The sequence below is a fragment of the Gekko japonicus genome, unplaced genomic scaffold (assembly GCF_001447785.1).
Source record: "Gekko japonicus isolate JY-2015 unplaced genomic scaffold, Gekko_japonicus_V1.1 scaffold4077, whole genome shotgun sequence".
Taxonomy (NCBI): Eukaryota; Metazoa; Chordata; class Lepidosauria; order Squamata; family Gekkonidae; genus Gekko; species Gekko japonicus.
Window position 1 is genome coordinate 70,466 of NW_015162085.1, and position 17,794 is coordinate 88,259.

At 43.0% G+C, this 17,794-nt stretch overlaps 1 protein-coding gene across 1 annotated transcript in view; it reads right to left on the bottom strand.

Moving 5' to 3' along the window:
* Positions 1-14,986, bottom strand: part of L3MBTL1 (l(3)mbt-like 1 (Drosophila)) — a 47,910-nt gene extending 32,924 nt beyond the window's left edge. The window contains exons 1-3 of the mRNA XM_015405648.1: positions 14,934-14,986; positions 1,869-2,025; positions 202-425 (exon numbers count right to left, since the gene is read on the bottom strand). Coding sequence (XP_015261134.1) covers positions 202-425; positions 1,869-1,998 — 354 coding nt within the window. The 5' untranslated portion in view covers positions 1,999-2,025; positions 14,934-14,986. The remainder of the gene's footprint in view (positions 1-201; positions 426-1,868; positions 2,026-14,933) is intronic.
* Positions 14,987-17,794: the final 2,808 nt, after the last annotated feature.

The following is a 17,794-nucleotide window of genomic DNA, read 5'->3' on the forward strand; positions in this document are numbered from 1 at the left end:
TGGTTTTTTGTTTCAGATGGGGGCCACAGATCTTCACCAAAGACCTTGGGATGCAAGGGCTGAGTCCTCCCACTGTGAAGAACATTTTGCACAGCCTTAAAAGAGCCACCGCGCTACTCGTTAGCCAAGTATTATGCTCAAAAACTCCCCAGGCCAAGCAAAAGATGACTGAGAACAGTACTAAGCAGACTATCCACTTACCCTTAGATTGCTTCCAGGCAGTGTGGCTACCCCATCTTTCCACTCCAGAACCCGGATAGTGTTGCAGGTCTGTACTCCACTGATCTGGGGAATGACTGTTGCAGTGATTGGCTCACTTCCTGTGCCCTCTTTTTGTCTCTCTGCCCCCAGGGTTTTCTGGGGTTCCCGAGGGAATCGCTGGATTTCTAAGGTGCTTGTAGGAAGGTTTACAGTGGTTGTGTTTGCTTGCAAAGAGAGAAAGAAAGCAGTACAACATGTTCGTATTCAGATGAGCATATTTCACATGTCCCACAGGAGAAGCAGTCAGATTTAACCACATTACATGTAAAGTCAATTAGTCAGGTAGTTTGCCAAGGCTTCCCATGCCTTTTATACAGTTTTATATAGCTGCATTGCCACTATTGGATGGATCAGGCAATGGGGGGAAGGGGTCTGATGGGCATAATACTGCCAGCTTTCTTTGGCTGTACTCAGACACCAGAATAAACTGCAGTTTGTTCCAACTGTGATTTGTTCAACAGATTGTGGGTTCATCAACCAGTATTGTTCACAAACTACAGTTTGTTGCATAAACTGTGGATGAAACAAGCCACAAATAACAAAGACGAGACCAAGCATAAACCTTGGTTTGTTTTGCTTTTTGTTATGTATTCTGCCTCCCAGCAAGGAGAACCTTTTATCTATATTGCCATCATGGTGGCCAGGCAAGTGGAAGAGCTGCTGCTTTGTTAATTTAGACATCCCAGCAAACCACAGTTTGCATAAACTGTGCATCAACAAACCAGCTACAAACCCTTTTCTACAATCCTGGTTTAGTGCCAACTGATAAACTTCAGTTTGTTGGATTGTCTGCCTTTAGACAGCAAAATTAACTGGGGTTTGATCAAACTATGGTCTTACAGCTTAAGACTTTTTCTTGCCTCATTAGGTTGCATAAAAGAAACATTATCTCTGTCTCACATCAAGTGTGCTGTGATCGACAAATACACAGCATATTTGAGCCTCTAAAGATTGCTTCATTTCTCTGGTGTAGTTGTGTATTTGTCAGTGCTTCCAGAATATTTGTCTTTCATAGCTTTCACCTTGCTTATTTCAAGCTCTGACTCAGGTTCTCATTTTCTACTTTACTCCCAGCCTTCCAGGTCAGTTGGTTGAAATTGGCATCAAGTCGCATATGACTTATGGAAACCCAGTACTGTTTTCAAAGCAAGAGACTTCAGAGGTGGTTTGCAATTGCCTGCCTCTGCATGGCGACCCTGGTATTTCTTGGTGGTCTCCCAAACAAATACTCACCAGTGCTGACCCTGCTTAACTTCTGAGATCTAATGAGATCAGGCTAGCCTGAGCCATCCAGTTTGGGGCAGTACCTTCCAGGTTATATCTGAGTAAATGGGCTTCCCCAATCAGATGTGAGAGGAGCTTGTGATCCTCAGAGAGAACGGGGGAGGGGGGAATCTGATGGAGCAGTGCGCAGTGCTCCATACTGAACCAAGAAGGACATCTGTGATCAGTGTTCATATTGTACATGTGTGCAAAGTGCAAACTGCAAAGTGAACTAAAGCAACAAAAGCCAACATCTCTGCAGAAGAAGTGGGTTATCAGCTTGCCTGGATATTAGGCAGCAACATGGAGAACAGAAGCTAGACCTCGGACTCTTGAGCACCTACCTGGTATGATGAAGGCTGTTGCAGGTATGTGGGCATTTTGCACTGTATTCTCAACCAAGTGGACACTGACCTCCCCGGTTCCATTCCCTTTTGTGCTTCTTATCACCTCCATCTCTGCTCGCCCATCCATCACTTTGCCTACACACACAGCGCAGAACTGTAATACAACCAGTAAAAGATCCCGTTTAGCAACTGGGAGTAGCTACAGAACCATGTGCTGACAGATGAGACCAAATTTAAGGTGAACTTTGTAACGTGCCATGACTGTCTTAGCAAAAGTATCAAAACTTTTAAATATACAACATTCCCTTGTTACTATCCACACATAGGATTGCCAGGTCTCTCTGGCCACCGGCAGGGGATGGGGTGGGTGGGTAGGGTTACCAGATCCAGTTTGGGAAACTCTTGGAGATTTGGGATGGAACCCATAGAGGACAGGGACCTTAGTGGGATACCACAGAGTCTAACTTCCAAAGCATCCATTTTCTCCAGGGAAACCAATCTCTATAGTCTAGAGATGAGCTGGAACTCCGGGGGATCCCCAGGTCCCACCGGGAGGCTGGCAACCCTATCATACAAAGCCCTAAAGCTATATAGATTAATTACACAAGCAATTGCTTTCCTTAAAGTCTATGGAGTACCAGCTGAGATCTGGATTTCTGCACATGTTTGTCGAAGAGTAAAACCTAGTCTTTACGTATACATACAGCATCAGAAGGATATATTCTGAGCAACATCTCATTGGAACAAATACACGTTGCCATAAAGAGGGGCCTATAGCAGGGGTACTGGCTCTCAGGAACTTGTGGGTCTGTGTGAGATGCTGGGACACCTTAAGACTATAATTATTTGTAAGCCGCCCTGAGCCACCTTGGCGGGAGGGCGGGGTAAAAGTTTGATAGATTAAAAAAAATAACTAGTAAACTACTGTGGAAACGGACAGCATTAATTTCACACAAACATTTTTTTTAGGTGGCTATCAGATGAAACCATTGCAAGCTGAAAATTTTGGCACAGTTTTGTCAAAACATAGCTCCAGTGAGGATTGAGATTATATTTCCAAATCAGGCAGTTCATGGCCACATTAAATAGTGCATTTAGAAGACTGTTGTTACATGCGTGCATGCGCACATACACACAAATGCACACACAAAATCAACTTATCACAATTTGGGTGAAGTGCATACAATTATATAAATAATTCTTAATGATCATCTTACGAGGTGAAAGTTGACATTCTGTACGGACACCAGAAACCATGAACATGGAATGGCCACGATCTCAAATTCTGTGTGAGGCAGTGGTTCTTAACCTGTGGGCTGTGATCCAAAAGTGGGTGCAAGCAGATCTTCCAGTGCGGCACACACCCCACGGGGGCGGGGGAAACAGCATTAAAAATGGCTTATGCTACCTTAGCACACATGTATATTCATCTTTGCCATCAGGCAGGTAGGGGGGGGGAAATAAAAGCTGAACATAAAAACTACCATTTTTGTAGAAAACAAACAAGAGTAACTATGATTTGGACAGTAATAGTTGCTTTCTACTATCAGAAATATTGATATTGTATCATTCTCACACACAGCATATTAATCGTGGACAAAGTTAATAATATTTAAACAATAAACACATCCTTGAAAATACTGTACAGTATATGTTTACATCATACACTGGCATTATTACACTTTAGTACTGTGGATTGTATTACATAAAAATCTTCATATTACACATTTTGAATGAGTAAAACCTTGTCACATTTCTCTCATTCTAAAAGAGTGTGAAAAACAATATTTTTTTCAGTGTTTCCTGATATTTCCAGTTCATCTATTGAAGTCTTTAGGAAAAAATGAATGTTTTGGAATTCCTTCAGGGTTTTCACACCTTTTAATAATACTTTACAACTGACTTACGAACTTACAACTTCTTCCCTCCTGTCATGTGGTAGGTGGGGTTGGAAGAGGCATTTTTTTTCTTCTAGAAGAATACATAAGTGTCAGATAACTAGTAATAAGTACCTATGGATCAAACTGGCACAGGGTAAAACAGTACAGAGGCACGTTGACTCCAGCAGTTTACTTCCTACTTCATTTTTATGCATTTATGTGTAAAGTCTCATCAGGTCACAGCCATCTTATGGTGACCTTGTAGGGTTTTCAAGTAGGGATGCCAGCTCTAGGTTGAGAAATACCTGGAGATTTGGGGGGGGGAGCATGAGGAGGGTGGGGTTTCGGGAGAAGTGGGACCTCAGCAAAATGTAATGTCATATAGTCCACATTCCAAAGCAACCATTTGTTCTGGGGGAACTGTTCCCTGTTGTCTGGAAACCAGTTGTGATTTTGGGAGCTCTCCAACCACAACCTGGAGGTTGGCAACCCTAAAGGCAAGAGAGTGCCAGAAGTGGTTTGGCACTGCTTTCTTCTGCACAGTGATCCTGGACTTCTTTGGTGGTGTCCCATCCAAATACTAACCAGGGCTGACCATGTTTAGTTTCTGAGATCTTATCAGATCGGGCTAGCCTGGGCCACCTAGGTCAAGGGCTTCATTTCAACAGACTCGTAATCATATACTCATGCATGTTCTCCTTTGACTAAGCTAACAGGTAGCAAAAGAATAACAGGAAGTGCTAATCATCATATCTTTTCATGTGACAAGACCTCCTACTTCCTCTTTACGTATCAAAGTAAGGGCATCATCCACCAAAATGTTCTTCAGTGCTCTTAAGGAGCAACCATTTCAGTGGGGTTTGATCTTGAGAACTTCCTGGTGGGGTGTGCCCATTAGCCGAGGTAATGCAAATGGTGGAGAATGCAAGACCTTTCTGACTCACCTTAACTGAACCACTGCAAAACCACTAAAAGACTGAGGAATGGAATGATAAATCTGGGTTGAGTTGCAAGCCATACTAATGCATAGCAGTTACATGACCACTTCCTCTTAAGTGCAACTAAACCTAACTGTTCTCTCACTACATCAATGCGGTAATGTGCATTAACTTTTATTTTCACACTGGACTAGTGAGGAAGGAGCATTCAGTACTTAGAGCTGTGTTCACAGCATGGGCTTTGTTACTGTATGCACAATTCAGCAACCTGACAATCTCAGCTATTTTTTTAAAATGCAATTTTCTACTCCATAAACAGGTATTGAAGCATGGGGACAATTCTTGATGAAGTCTCAAAAGCTGGGGAGGCTAATAGGTTTCCCAGTGGCCAGGGGGAAGGGCTTATGTTCCACACTACTCTTTGCTCTTCTCTCTAACACGGTATAGGTTATGTACCTGTAATGTACTCCGCCATGACCACGTGCACGACCGTTGGGCCATGCGGTCAGGCCAGACACCAGAGCTTCGCTTCCAAGAGAACAATAGTCCAGCGGATCCTAGCCCGCACCTATCAGAGGGCCAGGTCCGCAGCCAAGAGCCTATGGGACTCTCAGCCACTGTAAATAGCCTATAGGGCCTTAGTGGGTGTGTTTTAGGTGGTGGGTTTCTGAGTATATAAGCCGGCCTGCGAGCCGGCTTACTTTTGTCTTGTTCCTGCTTAATAAAAGTACTTTGCTGAAATCACTCAACGCTTCTCAGTACTTTTCAGTACCATAAGCAAGTTTATCCAGATTTCCTTAAGTATGATTCATGCAGATAATATGATACTGTTTTTTAAAATACTGGATTGTTATTGTGATGCATAACACATATGTATTAAACACAGAGTATACAAAGCTTTGCAAATACTTTCCCTGTTTCAGAAATAACCAGTTTGGGGTTGATTTCAATGCAAGGGCATTTTATCCTAAACCTGTAAACAGGTCCGAGCTTCCTATAGTGCCCTGGCTTGAAATGTAACAGAAATGTGTCTTTATAATCATGCTGCATGCATGGGAGGGACCATAATTAAATAGCATAGAGCATGCTGAAGATCACAGGTTCTCTTCTTCACATTACAGGACCTGGAAAAGATTTTTCTCTTCTTGAGACCTGGTGAGCTGCCACCAGTTAGATAGCACTGGACTAGAAGGACCAGTGATCTGCTTAGTATAAGAAAGCTTCATACATTCTGCTCAAGAATTACCCACCCTACAGACTTGATTCATGTTACAGAGTACACAGATTGGGTCTGGGGGCCCAAGACTGTGTAAAAATCAGATGTGCGTTGCATGCTGTCCTTCAATGTGCATGATGCCCAATTCAGATTAGGATTGTGACTAGCATGGAGAAGGGGGATTCAACCTCTTCCCCCACCCCCTCACCATTTTGGGAGGCGCTACCTGGCCCACAGTGGAGACCTGTATAACCTGGGCTTATATGTGTTTTTCTCCAATGGGCCAAGTAGTACTCCCCCCAGAATGTTTCAGGTCTCAATGGCACAGGGGGGAGGCTGAAATCCCAATGTAAATTGGGCACTGCATACATGGGAATTCAAAACCCTCCGCTCATGACCCTACACCCAACCTGTGTATTCCGTAACATATGAATCAGCCATGTGGAAAGGCTATAATTTCTGAGAAACAGGCCCTCTGCCACAGGGTGAACTTTGTTTGAATTACTTTAGTAAAACCTCACAGCTCCAGAAATATCTCGACAAATTTCTTTGCAGCTATCTTAATAAAAGCAGCTGTTTTTATATAAACATTTTCATGCTATCTGTAAAATCCATATGTTAGCAATACCAAGAGCCACAATCCTCAAACCCGCTTTGTGCATAAAATGCTTAGAAATCTATGGGACTGCACATTCTGAACACTAACACTTATCACAAAAGTCTGAGGGATATCTATTTTGACTTTATTTATAGCCAGCCTTTCTCACTGGGACTCAAGGAAGATTACACAGTGTAAATCACTGCAATCAACAGGATGAAACATCTGCATCTGAAACACCTGTTGAGCAACCAGAGGTCTGGCTAGGCCAAAATGTTATTTACATAGAATTAAAACAGGCCTGTGGGCTATCTAGTCATTTTTCTCATCAAAATAGTATCAAGGCAATTATATTGCTTATTCTGTACTGAATTAGTGTCTGAACACGGAGGGGACCCAGAAGTTCTAAAATTAAGTAAAAGAGACTGAGGCCAAACATTTGCAATAATTTGGGATTAATTTTAAGGTTACAGTGCTACGCATAAACTACTTGCAAGTAAGTCCCAATTTAACAAAAGGTTCAGTCTCAAATAAATGCATTGGATCCCATGATCGTTTCCACTAATGGAAGACTTTATTCTGTTAGCAGAACTCAACTCCCCCTCCCCCCAACTGCAGGTCACTGATGTCCCCAAATGCTGCTCCTGGGGGCAGGGGACCTCCCCCCGAAAAATAGGAGAGGCAAATCAGAGGTCTGCAGAGGGAGAGAGAAACTGGCCACAATACCCCCCCCCCCTTTCCCCCAACACGGAAAGATCCATAAAATATAAGTCTTCAGACTGAGATGTAAATCACCAAACTCTGAACAGAAAGCATAACTGTTTTTTAACTAATGAGTAATTCATACAAAAGGTAATGGACCATAAATTCCAATGGAGCTTGCTCATGAAAGCTTCCAGGTGGATTTTGCCTAGAGTTACCCAGGATTGCACATACCCTCTGAGTGAAGACAGTGTTCAGCTGCCACCAAGTGATGTTATAGGCCACTGAAGGTGACTCAGGTAGCTACACATACAACTCAATCTTCTAACAGTAAAGCAATGTTCTGTCATGTGTAATGTAGCAATTTTTCAAAGCATTGCTCAAATATAACTACAGTAGTTGGTATACTGAGACCTCGAGAGACCAACACTGCTTTGTTGTTTAAGAAAATGTGCGTTCATATTATCTGCAATGGAACAACAGCACTGACAAGACAAAGACTTTTGGTGGGAGAAGGATGCATAAGAATGCTTGTTTTTATTAGCATTTTTTTTTAAAAGACTGCATGCTATTCCATATTACTATGCTCCACAATGGTGCCTCTCTTCTTTTTCACAGCTCTTATCATACAATGAGAGGCAATGGGATGTAAGGTAGATTGCATCAGTCTCTTTTTAAAGAGACATAGGTTCAAATCCCTGCTCTGCCATGAAGCTCAGTGGGCAGCTGTGGACTAAAAGAACATATAAAGAGCCTTGCTAGATCAAGCCAGCGGCCCTTTTAAACCACTATCATGCTTGCCAAAGTCGCCAAGCTTGCCAGTAGCTGGGCAGCAACAACAGGGCTACTCCATTTCTGAACATGGATGGTCCATTTAGCCATGTACCATATGTACCATGGCTAATAGCCGGTTTTGAACAAGCACTTTTAAAGCCATGTGAGCTCACAGCGATTGATACTTCTTGTGCAACAAGTCAGAAGTTAATTATATTTTGTTAGAATGTCTTTTCTCTGTGCTGACTCTGCAGCCCCTCACATTCACTGCCTTCTAGTATTATGCGCACCTTGCCTTCTAGTATTATGCGCACCATGCATAATTTTATAAACTGCTGGACCTCCTGATGGCACCTGGTATTTTTGGCCACTGTGTGACAGAGTGTTGGACTGGATGGGCCATTGGCCTGATCCAGAATTGGCTTCTCTTATGTTCTAATGTTCTTATGGTCATCTTTTTTTCTAACCTGAAAAGGCTCAACCTTCTTAGCTTTCCTTGTTGCATCAATCATTTTGCTTATCCTTGTCTGCACCCCTTCCAGCTCCATGTTATCTTATTTGAGACTGAACAAGCTGAATTGTACACAATATTGCAAATGCAGCCACACTGTACAGCTCTACAAGAAACTTTGTTTTCAATCCCTTTCCTAAAAACCCCTAGTTTAGAATTTGCCTTTTGTAGTGAGATGCACACTGTGTAGGCATTTTCACTAAGTTATCTATCACAGCCCCAAGTTATCTTTCCTGGCAAATCTATACCAGTTAAGACTCCATCAACCAAGTTGGGATTTTTTCCTTCCCTATTTGTACCACTTTACATTAATTTACAATGAACCTCAATTGCCACTTTGTTGCCTGTTCATCCAATCTGAAGCAATTATTTTGGAGCTCCTTGCAATCCTCTTTGCTTCTCACAATTCTGAATAATTTAGTTTAATCCACAAACCTAACCAATTCAGTGCTCATCCCTGATTCCAGCCCATGGGTTGGAGACAGACTAAATTTTCCATCAGCAGAATGGAACTGTACTTACTTCCCCGTCCCACTGCATCTCACACCGATCTCCATGAGATACAGCTTCTAGGGGACACAGGATCCCAAAGAGATACATAAGTAGGGTCTACAGCTGGAAGGAGGAATCCACAGAAATTGCCCCTCCCCTTCGGTTACTGGGATCCAACACTATTTATTAACAAAGTAAATAGTGCAGACCCTTAATATACATCCCAGAGAGGTACCCCACTGCTTACTTTCCTTCACTGTAAGAACTGTCCATTTATTTCTACTTTTCACTTCCCATTTAACCAGTTGCCCAGAGTAGCCCAAGCTCATTAGAGCTTTGAAGCTAAGCAGGGTTGGCCATAGTTAGTACTTGGATAGGAGACTACCAAGGAAAACCAGGGTTGCTGTACAGAGGAAAGTACAGGCAAACCACCTCTGGTCTTTTCTTGCCTTGAAAACCTCATGGGGGGATGCCGTAGGTCAGCTGAGACTTGATGGCACCTAATTATTATTACTGAATCGACAAAAGGACCTGACTTCTTATTCCACGTCTGCTAAATTTACACAAGATTCTTTGTCCAACCAAATATTGGCGCATCCTTTCCTTCAGATTTCAAAATGCATCCCTAAATTGGAAATAAATAAATAAATAAATAGGCAGGCTTCATTTCTTCTATTTGACACACACCCCCTAGTAGTTCTAGGGTGGTAACCATCCCACTGCACATAGTTTCACTGCTATCGCCTTGTCTATTCATTTCTTTGTCAACTGTCTCTTTCCTACTTGTAATGTATTGAAAATTATTTTTATTTACCAGAATGTTTTTTAGAAACATTCCCCTCAAATTCCTATTTTGCTTGCCTTACCATGGACTTGCATTTGTTTTGCCCTAGCCTGTGCTCCCTGTTTTGGAAAAGTTTCCATTTGTTAAAAAGGAAGCTTTCGTACCTTTTATGGCTTCCTTTACTTTGCAGCTAAACAAATGCTGATATCAGTTTAGATAGTTCCTTTCCTTTCAGTTGTTTGTGTTAAGTAACATCAAGTCGCCTCCAGTTTATGGAGGCCCTATGAATTAATGTCCTATCATTAACAGCCTTGCTCCAAGCATATATAGTAATGGTGAATACTATGGCATGAATTAACTTGATCTTGGTCACTAGTGACACATCGCTACACTTAAGAATCTTTTCTAGCTCCTTCATGACTGCCCTTCCCAGTCTCAATCTTGTTTTTGGTTGATAATGGAGCTAAGGAATAGAAAATCTTGAACAATTTCAGTTTCTTCATTGTCAGCTACCACAGATTTAAGTATCTTTCAAGCATCCTGAAGAGATTTTACCTCCTTTCAGCTTCCTTTTAACTAATCCTCCCATTTTTATATAAGTTCCCCCTTCTAAAATCGCATGTGGCCATGTTGAACTTTGGGGGACAATTTTTCACACATGAATGTTAAATTTTAAAGCTCTGTGATCACTTTTCTCAACTCATTCAACAATGCTTACATCACATATCACATCCTGAGTACCAGTCACCACGAAAGTCCAGGGCTGCCTCCATGACTATTTCATAGTCATTTATGGTATCCAGAAAACTGCCTATTTGTCAATGTGAGGGTAACTGGAGTCACCCATTATTGCTTTGGTCACCTCCCTTATTTCCTTTCCCATCTCAAGCTCATCCTCTGAGTTCTGATTGGTAGGGCAATAGTACATCCCCAGTTACAAACACTGCTATCCTTATTTCATTTATTTATTTATTAAAACATTCACATTCTGCCTTTCTGCACAATTAGGGCTCTCAAAGCCTTGAAAGACATTAAAACTAACCTTTAAAACAGTACATATGTAAAAACAAGAAGTGTAACAAATCACAAGCAGGGTCAGGCAGGGAACACAGGACAAAACAGTGCAGAAGAGGATGATAGAGGGGGACATTCTAATCTCCCTGAAGAGGGAATTCCACAGTTTTGATGCCAAGATGGCCTTTTGTTGAGTTGTTGCCACCATCTAGCCTCAAATGACAGGGTCGACCAAAGCAGGACCTCTGAAGATGACTGTAGTATTTGGGTAGGTTTGTACGGAAGGAGGTGGAAGGAGAACTATGCAGATCTCAAGCCATATAGGGTGTAGTGGTTAAGTGTGCGGACTCTAATCTGGGAGAAACGGGTTTGATTCCCCACGCCTCCACTTGCAGCTGCTGGATAAACTTGGGCTAGCCATAGTTCTGTCAGAGCTGTTCTCTCAGTAGCAGTTTCTGTCAGAGCTCTCTCAGCCCCACCTACCTTACAGGGTGTCTGCTGTGGGGAGGGGGAGGGAAAGGAGTTTGTAAACTGCTCTGAGTGAAGGTCGGGGTATAAATCCAATCTCTTCTCTGCTCTTTTCTCTTCTAAAAGTCAATACGAACACCTTGAAGTAGACCTGGGAGCAAATGTTAGCTAGCTTTTTTATCCTACCCACCTCCAAGCTGCTCCGTGTGATGGACACGGATCTCCCCTGTTCCCTTTTATCCTCCCAGTAATCCTGTCAGACAAGTTTAATTGAGAAAGGATGACTGTTCCAAGGTCCCCAGTGAACTGGGAAGCCAAACAGGGATTTGACCCCATGTACTCTATATAGTACATCTAAGGGAAAACCTCCTGCCTTAAATGCCTGAGAGCTTGTCGCCGCTCAGTACAGCGCAGCAGCAGGGAAAAATGGGGTGGGGAGGCATCTTGTAACTTCTGGCACAAACCAGGAAGTGGCATCAAGACACTGGCACAACACTCTATTGAGTTTGGGGAAATTCTACAACATTGCACCAATGCAGTGATGTCTATGTCCCCCCATTTACCTGTTCCTCCCATAAACCTCCCACTGGTCACCAGCACTCAGCTGGCAACCCTAATTCCACCACATCATCTCTCTACCTGTAGAGGTTCAATGCGGGAGTTTAATCCTCTTGCATTTTGTAGCTTATTTGAATCTGCAGCCTCTGTGACATAGAGAGCAATACCATCCCCAACAGGTCCTTCTAAAAAGTTAATAGTTGCCCTGACCTGGATAGCCCACAGGCAAGCCCGATCTCATCAGATCTCGTAAGCTAAGCAGGGCCAACCCTGGCAAGGACTTGGAAGAGAGACCTCCACGGAATACCAGGGCTTGGACACAGAGGTAGGCGATAGTAAGCCACCTCTTCGACACATCCAAGCTCCACTAGGAGTTGCTAGAAGTTAGCCATGACTTCCAGGCACACACACACACAATACTCACCAAAAATAAAAAGTTAATATTCGAAGATAACTGCTTTTCCTCATCAGCAGATTTCTGAACTACCTACTATTCACTGAGCACCAACAATTTCAGCTCCCCCACCTCAGGGTCTTCAACTATTTTCATATAAATACTGGTACTTTCCCTCCTTTTCCAATCATCTTTAGCACACACTTTTTTGCCCTAGGACCCTTTGGCCTCCACAAAGAGCTGTTCTCGTCTGCCATTACCTCATTTTCAGGTTCAAGCTACCCCCATTTAGACAACCCAGAATATTTACCTTAGTATCACATAGGGATCCAGATGCTCCCTAAATCCTGCCAGCTTTACCCAAGAGTTAGTTTCAAAGCTGCTCCACAGCCTTTTTATTATTGTGTCTACAATGTGGTTCCATTTCCCTTTTGCAAAGCCGGGATTCAGTTCATGCTGTGGTATAATGTAATTTATCCTGCACTCTTGGGAAATGACAGGTTGTAAATCTAAATAAACAATCACCAGTTTAAAAGGAATTCAAACACTATCAATACGGCATAGCTCAGTCTTCAAACCTCACTCATCTAAGCCAGGACAAGAGTTGTTGCACAGAAGTCTTCATTCAGAAAGATTGATCTCCCATTCAGTAACACAGCAAAAGTTGATGGGGTGAAAAAAACCCCAACCGCGTGCATGTTTATTCAGTAAATATTAACTCAACATCTCTATCCATGCAAACACCCTGTTAACCAGTTCTTGGGGTGGCAGGGAGGGAGAGGGCAGGACACAGGGAGAAATCCCCCCCCCCCAATGTGGCAAACAATGTCTAGTAATATTTATTTGTTCGAAGATACACCCAACATCAGAACAGTAGCAGTAAAGACAAATACTGTTCTAAATTCAAGCTGTTGTCCATACTTACACTTCATATCATTTCACTACAAATGGTGTAGTGCGTTAACATGTCAGTACAGTGCTCCAAAGCTAATTCCTATGATTTATGTTTTTTTAATTTAAAAAAAAATCAATTATTCAACACTCATCACTGCTATTTCTGTTTCTTCGTTTAGAAGGCTAACAAGAGATATTTGGGGACAAATTATTCTTTAGCTGTAGTAAATGTTTTGGGATTGTGTAAACTGCAAATGGGCTGCCTGCACTCTAATTTACGAACATTTATGACATCGCCATCAAGATTACTTCAACTTCTGATTATTATGTGTTATGATAGCATTTGCTGTTGTTATGTACCCTTCAGCTTCTCAGCTTTTAGCCATTTTTGGCAAGGATATCTATTAATAATGTAGAGTTCTAAACTGAAGCTTTAGAAATTCACACTATATGATCCTGAAAAGCATTTTGGAAAGTGGGGTGGTGTTGATCTAGAAATGGTGATGAAAAAAATAAGCCAACATTTTATCCCACATCCCAGCTGGGCAAGTAACCAGTACCTTCAGTCCATTCCAAAGGACAATTTCTCCAGATGACTTTCACAAATAGCAAGATGATCACACCTCACACTACTGTTTTGCTTGTCCAAATGGTCCCAGAGCAATACGCTTGACACTGAAAAGAGTAAGAGTCCAGCAGCACCTGACTGAATCCTGACTAACCTTCCTCCCTAGAAAAATGACCTGGGATCAAATAATAAAGAGAGGGGGCAGGGGAAACCCCATACACAGAAACCTTTATGGCTGGGAAAAAACAGGGGAGGCTTAGAAAAGGCATGTTTCAATTTGCAGAACAAAATCTGTTCACCTCTTACAAACGACATGGCAGTACAGGGACACACAAATCCAAACTCAACCCCCAAACAAACAAAAAAACTTGGGTAGATTTCTCCAAGGAAGGCCATCCCTAAGAGACATATATTGCATTGCTACTTGTCTGCACCTTCCCGCAATAAAGTAGCTGGACTGCACAGAGTTGTTGGTAAGCAAACATTCACTTGAACGCGTGAGAAGCCAAGATGTTAAATAAAGAGGTGGCGAAGAGGCAGTTTGCACCTCGCTGCACACACACTGCCTCTGTGTGTCCGTCTCTGAGAGGGAGGCTGCTACAAACCCGTCGATCCATAAAGCCTTTACTTTTTTAAAAAATATCAAAATGGCGGAATTCTCACTCTTTTTATTCTGTTGCACAAAACAGATATTCCCTTTATGGGAAGACATAAAATTAGGCGAAGGAGAAAGTTTGCGAAAACGACCCCTTTCTCTCCCTTCTGCCTCCCTCTCGTGCCAGATCATCGAACACATCTTGCTACCCTCTTTCTCCATCGCTCCATTCCAACTCTTTTATGTCATGTGTTTATAGGGAAGGGGGGGGGATTTCAAATTAATCTCCCCCACGTTTAAACATGGAAACTGCAAGAGGAATATTTTAAAAAGCCCCCTTAGGATTTTTACTCTGTCCACACAATATCCCAGTCACCAAGTATTTGGGGTTCCCCCCTCCCGTCTCTCTCGCTCTGATTTTTTTTTATTGCATTGTTCATTGTAAACCCCAATACAACTGAAAGGTATTCGTGTCCCCCTCGGATTTAAATAAAATAAAATAGAATAACCAAAATGCTGGCACATCTACTTGCAGAAGCAGGCAGTCACAATTTCAAATCAATGCATTGCATGCAAACCGGAGCAAAGGTCTGCAGAGCACGGAGCAAACCCTTTTCGAGGTGCATTTTGATGATTTAAAGAGGTTTATAAATTACTTTCTTATCTGATTCCTTACCTACAATAATCAGCCTGTGGTCACTGAATGCTGAGCCTGCGGGAACCTAAAGCTGGCCGCGCCTGCGCGCACAGGGGGCGGGGCTGTCTTCCCTGCAGAAATGCACAGGGCTATGAAATTGACAAGCAAAGCATATTTAATATACAGAGAGAGGACAGGGGAGGGAGAAGGAACTTGGTATTATCCACGCTGCATTCCCCATTTTTGTATAAATATATTATTAAACCAACTATTAACCCGTCTTTTTCTTCTTCTTGGCAGGCTTTTTGTGCCGAGCGGTGGCTTCGCTTCCGTGTCCATCCATATTTTCTCTTTTCTTACAAACCGTTACAGATATCAAATATATAATAAGACACCGATTTTTCGGATTGCGTCTACATGTTTTTTTGAAAACAATGTGCGCTATGCCAGTCCATCCGAATTTGATGTAATACTATCATACGTTTATTTCCTAGTTGGTGGGAAAATTTAATTAAAACAAAAGAACAAAAACTGGATTTGCAGATTCTGGTTTTCACGAGTTCCACTCTTCCTAGAGAGAACATGGCTAGCTACTCTCGTTGCACCAATATAGTCCAGGCGTTTTGTAGGTGTAAACCTTCCCCGGTCTAGGAACCATGAAATTTACCGCATCCTATCCTCCCGCCAACACCCCCCTCCCAAAAAGAAGAAGACTCCTGCACGGATTGCATTGTAGGGGCCACATTCTGGAAACCAGTGTGGAGTGAGGAGGTGTTGTGTGAAAGGCTGAAACCACTAGACCAGTTTCGAAGAGGTTAGTGTAAATATGGTCAGAATCCGAAATGTGAAGGGGGGGAGCGGGCTTTCCCCCCACGCTCTCTTGAGTGAGGATCGTTTCGCGCAAGACTCGAAACAAACAGGAAATCCGCAAGCATTTTTAGCTCATGGGTGGCCGCTGGCTGTGTATAAACCATCTGAAACACATGCCCAAACTCCCTCCTCCCCACGATCGCCGCCTAAATATGGAGCCCCGTGCCTGACACACACAATCGACCGTTTCCCTCACAAAACGTTCCCTGGCACGGAAGTCTTCGCCTCAACCTTGGTGCCCTGTAAAATACACATATTTTCTTCAGAGAGAGAGAACTGTGAGGGGCAGGATGCAGAGAGGGGGGAAACAATTGAAACAGCAACATTTGTGGAAAGCCTAATCCCAGGAAGGCAAACGGGAATCGTGCATACCTGTCCTTAATCTAGAATACCTACACAAACACGAGTTTGTCCTCTCACTACACTAATGTATTCTCAACACAAATCCTCAACACAAGCATGCATGAAAAAGGGGTTAAAGCAGAGGTCATCTGGGGGGGGAATGCGGGGGAACGCAGTTCCCCAGGGTGAGGTGCAGGGGGTGGGGCACATGACGAAGCCCCGCCCCCTGCTTCCGGCAGCCCAGCATCCAGCCCTCATTCAGCCAGGGGGAGGCAGGAGAAGAGGGAGGGTAAGTTGCTTCCTCCCCACCTCTCCCCACCCCTGCCTGCCTGGGGCCAGGGAGGGCCTTGGCCCGCTGGCCTTGCAGGTCCACCGCCGGGCCCCTGATGTCAGGGGGTGTGGCATGTGCTAATGAGTTATGCTAATGAGTTCCCCTAGCTCTTTTTCTACGAAATGACCCCTGGGTTAAAGGCCTCCATTCCCCCACTCTTTAGAAATCTGGCTGTCCTTAAATGATGGAGACTGTATACCTTGGGCTGTTTTTTAATTTACATTATTTATAGTCCACCTTTCGCACTGAAACTCAAGGAGGATTACATTGTGTAAATCAATTCAGTCAATAGGATTGGAATCCAATATGCAACATAACAGGATTAGGACTGCAGAAATCAAAATCAAGTAAAACCCCATAAAACATGAAACAAAGCATAAGTATTAACATAGTATATTAAATAATGCTGAAATTACATAATAGGATAACACACACAATAACAGATAGTGCGTGCTATACCCAGTAGTCTAGTCCACAGTCCCTTTCCCTGTATTAAACCATTCTTCCTCAACCATTGCATTTTACTAAAGCTTTGTAAAAAAGCCCTCTTGAACAATTCATTTTTCATGCAACAGATGGGAGAAACTGTGTGAGTCAAAAATACAATAGATTCCTAGATAAAAGCACAGGTCCTCCGCAGGTTAATGGAGTCCTACATCATTTCTGTGTTTAGCTTCAACAGTAAGCAAGCACAAACCAGTTGAGGCAAAAGGTGGACTCCTTCACCAGACTGTTATAAACAAAGGGGTAAAGGGAAAATCAAACGCAACTGCAGCCAGGATTCACATTCGCTCTTCACCTCTTTCTTTCCATCAGCAACAATCCCATCAGTGAGTCTTCAAAGGAATTGAAAGTCACAAGGAATTTGTGGATGAAGACTATTCAGTAGAATCTGGTCAGACACTACCATTAAGCAAGGTGAGAAGTAGGGATGCCAGCCTCCAGATGGGACCTGGAGATCCCCTGGAATTACAGCTCACATCCAGACTATAGAGATCAGTTCCCCTGGAGAAAATGGATAGTTTGGAGGGTGGACTCTATGGCATTGGACCCACTGAAGTTCGAGTCCTTCCCAGGCTCCACCCCCAAATCTCCAGGAGTTTCCCAGCCTGGAGCTGGCAGCCCTACCCCCCACCAGTGGCCAGGGAGGACCTGGCAACCCTAGTGAGAAGACCTACAGATTTTTGGATGACACTAAAAGGCAACAGGAGGGCCTGGCGTGATGTGGTCCATGGGGTCGTGAAGAGTCAGACTCAACTGTGCGACTGAACAACAACAACAACAACAAAAAGGCAACATATCATTTAATATTTATTTGTTGTTATATTTTTACCTATTTATCTACTTGCAGTTTCTT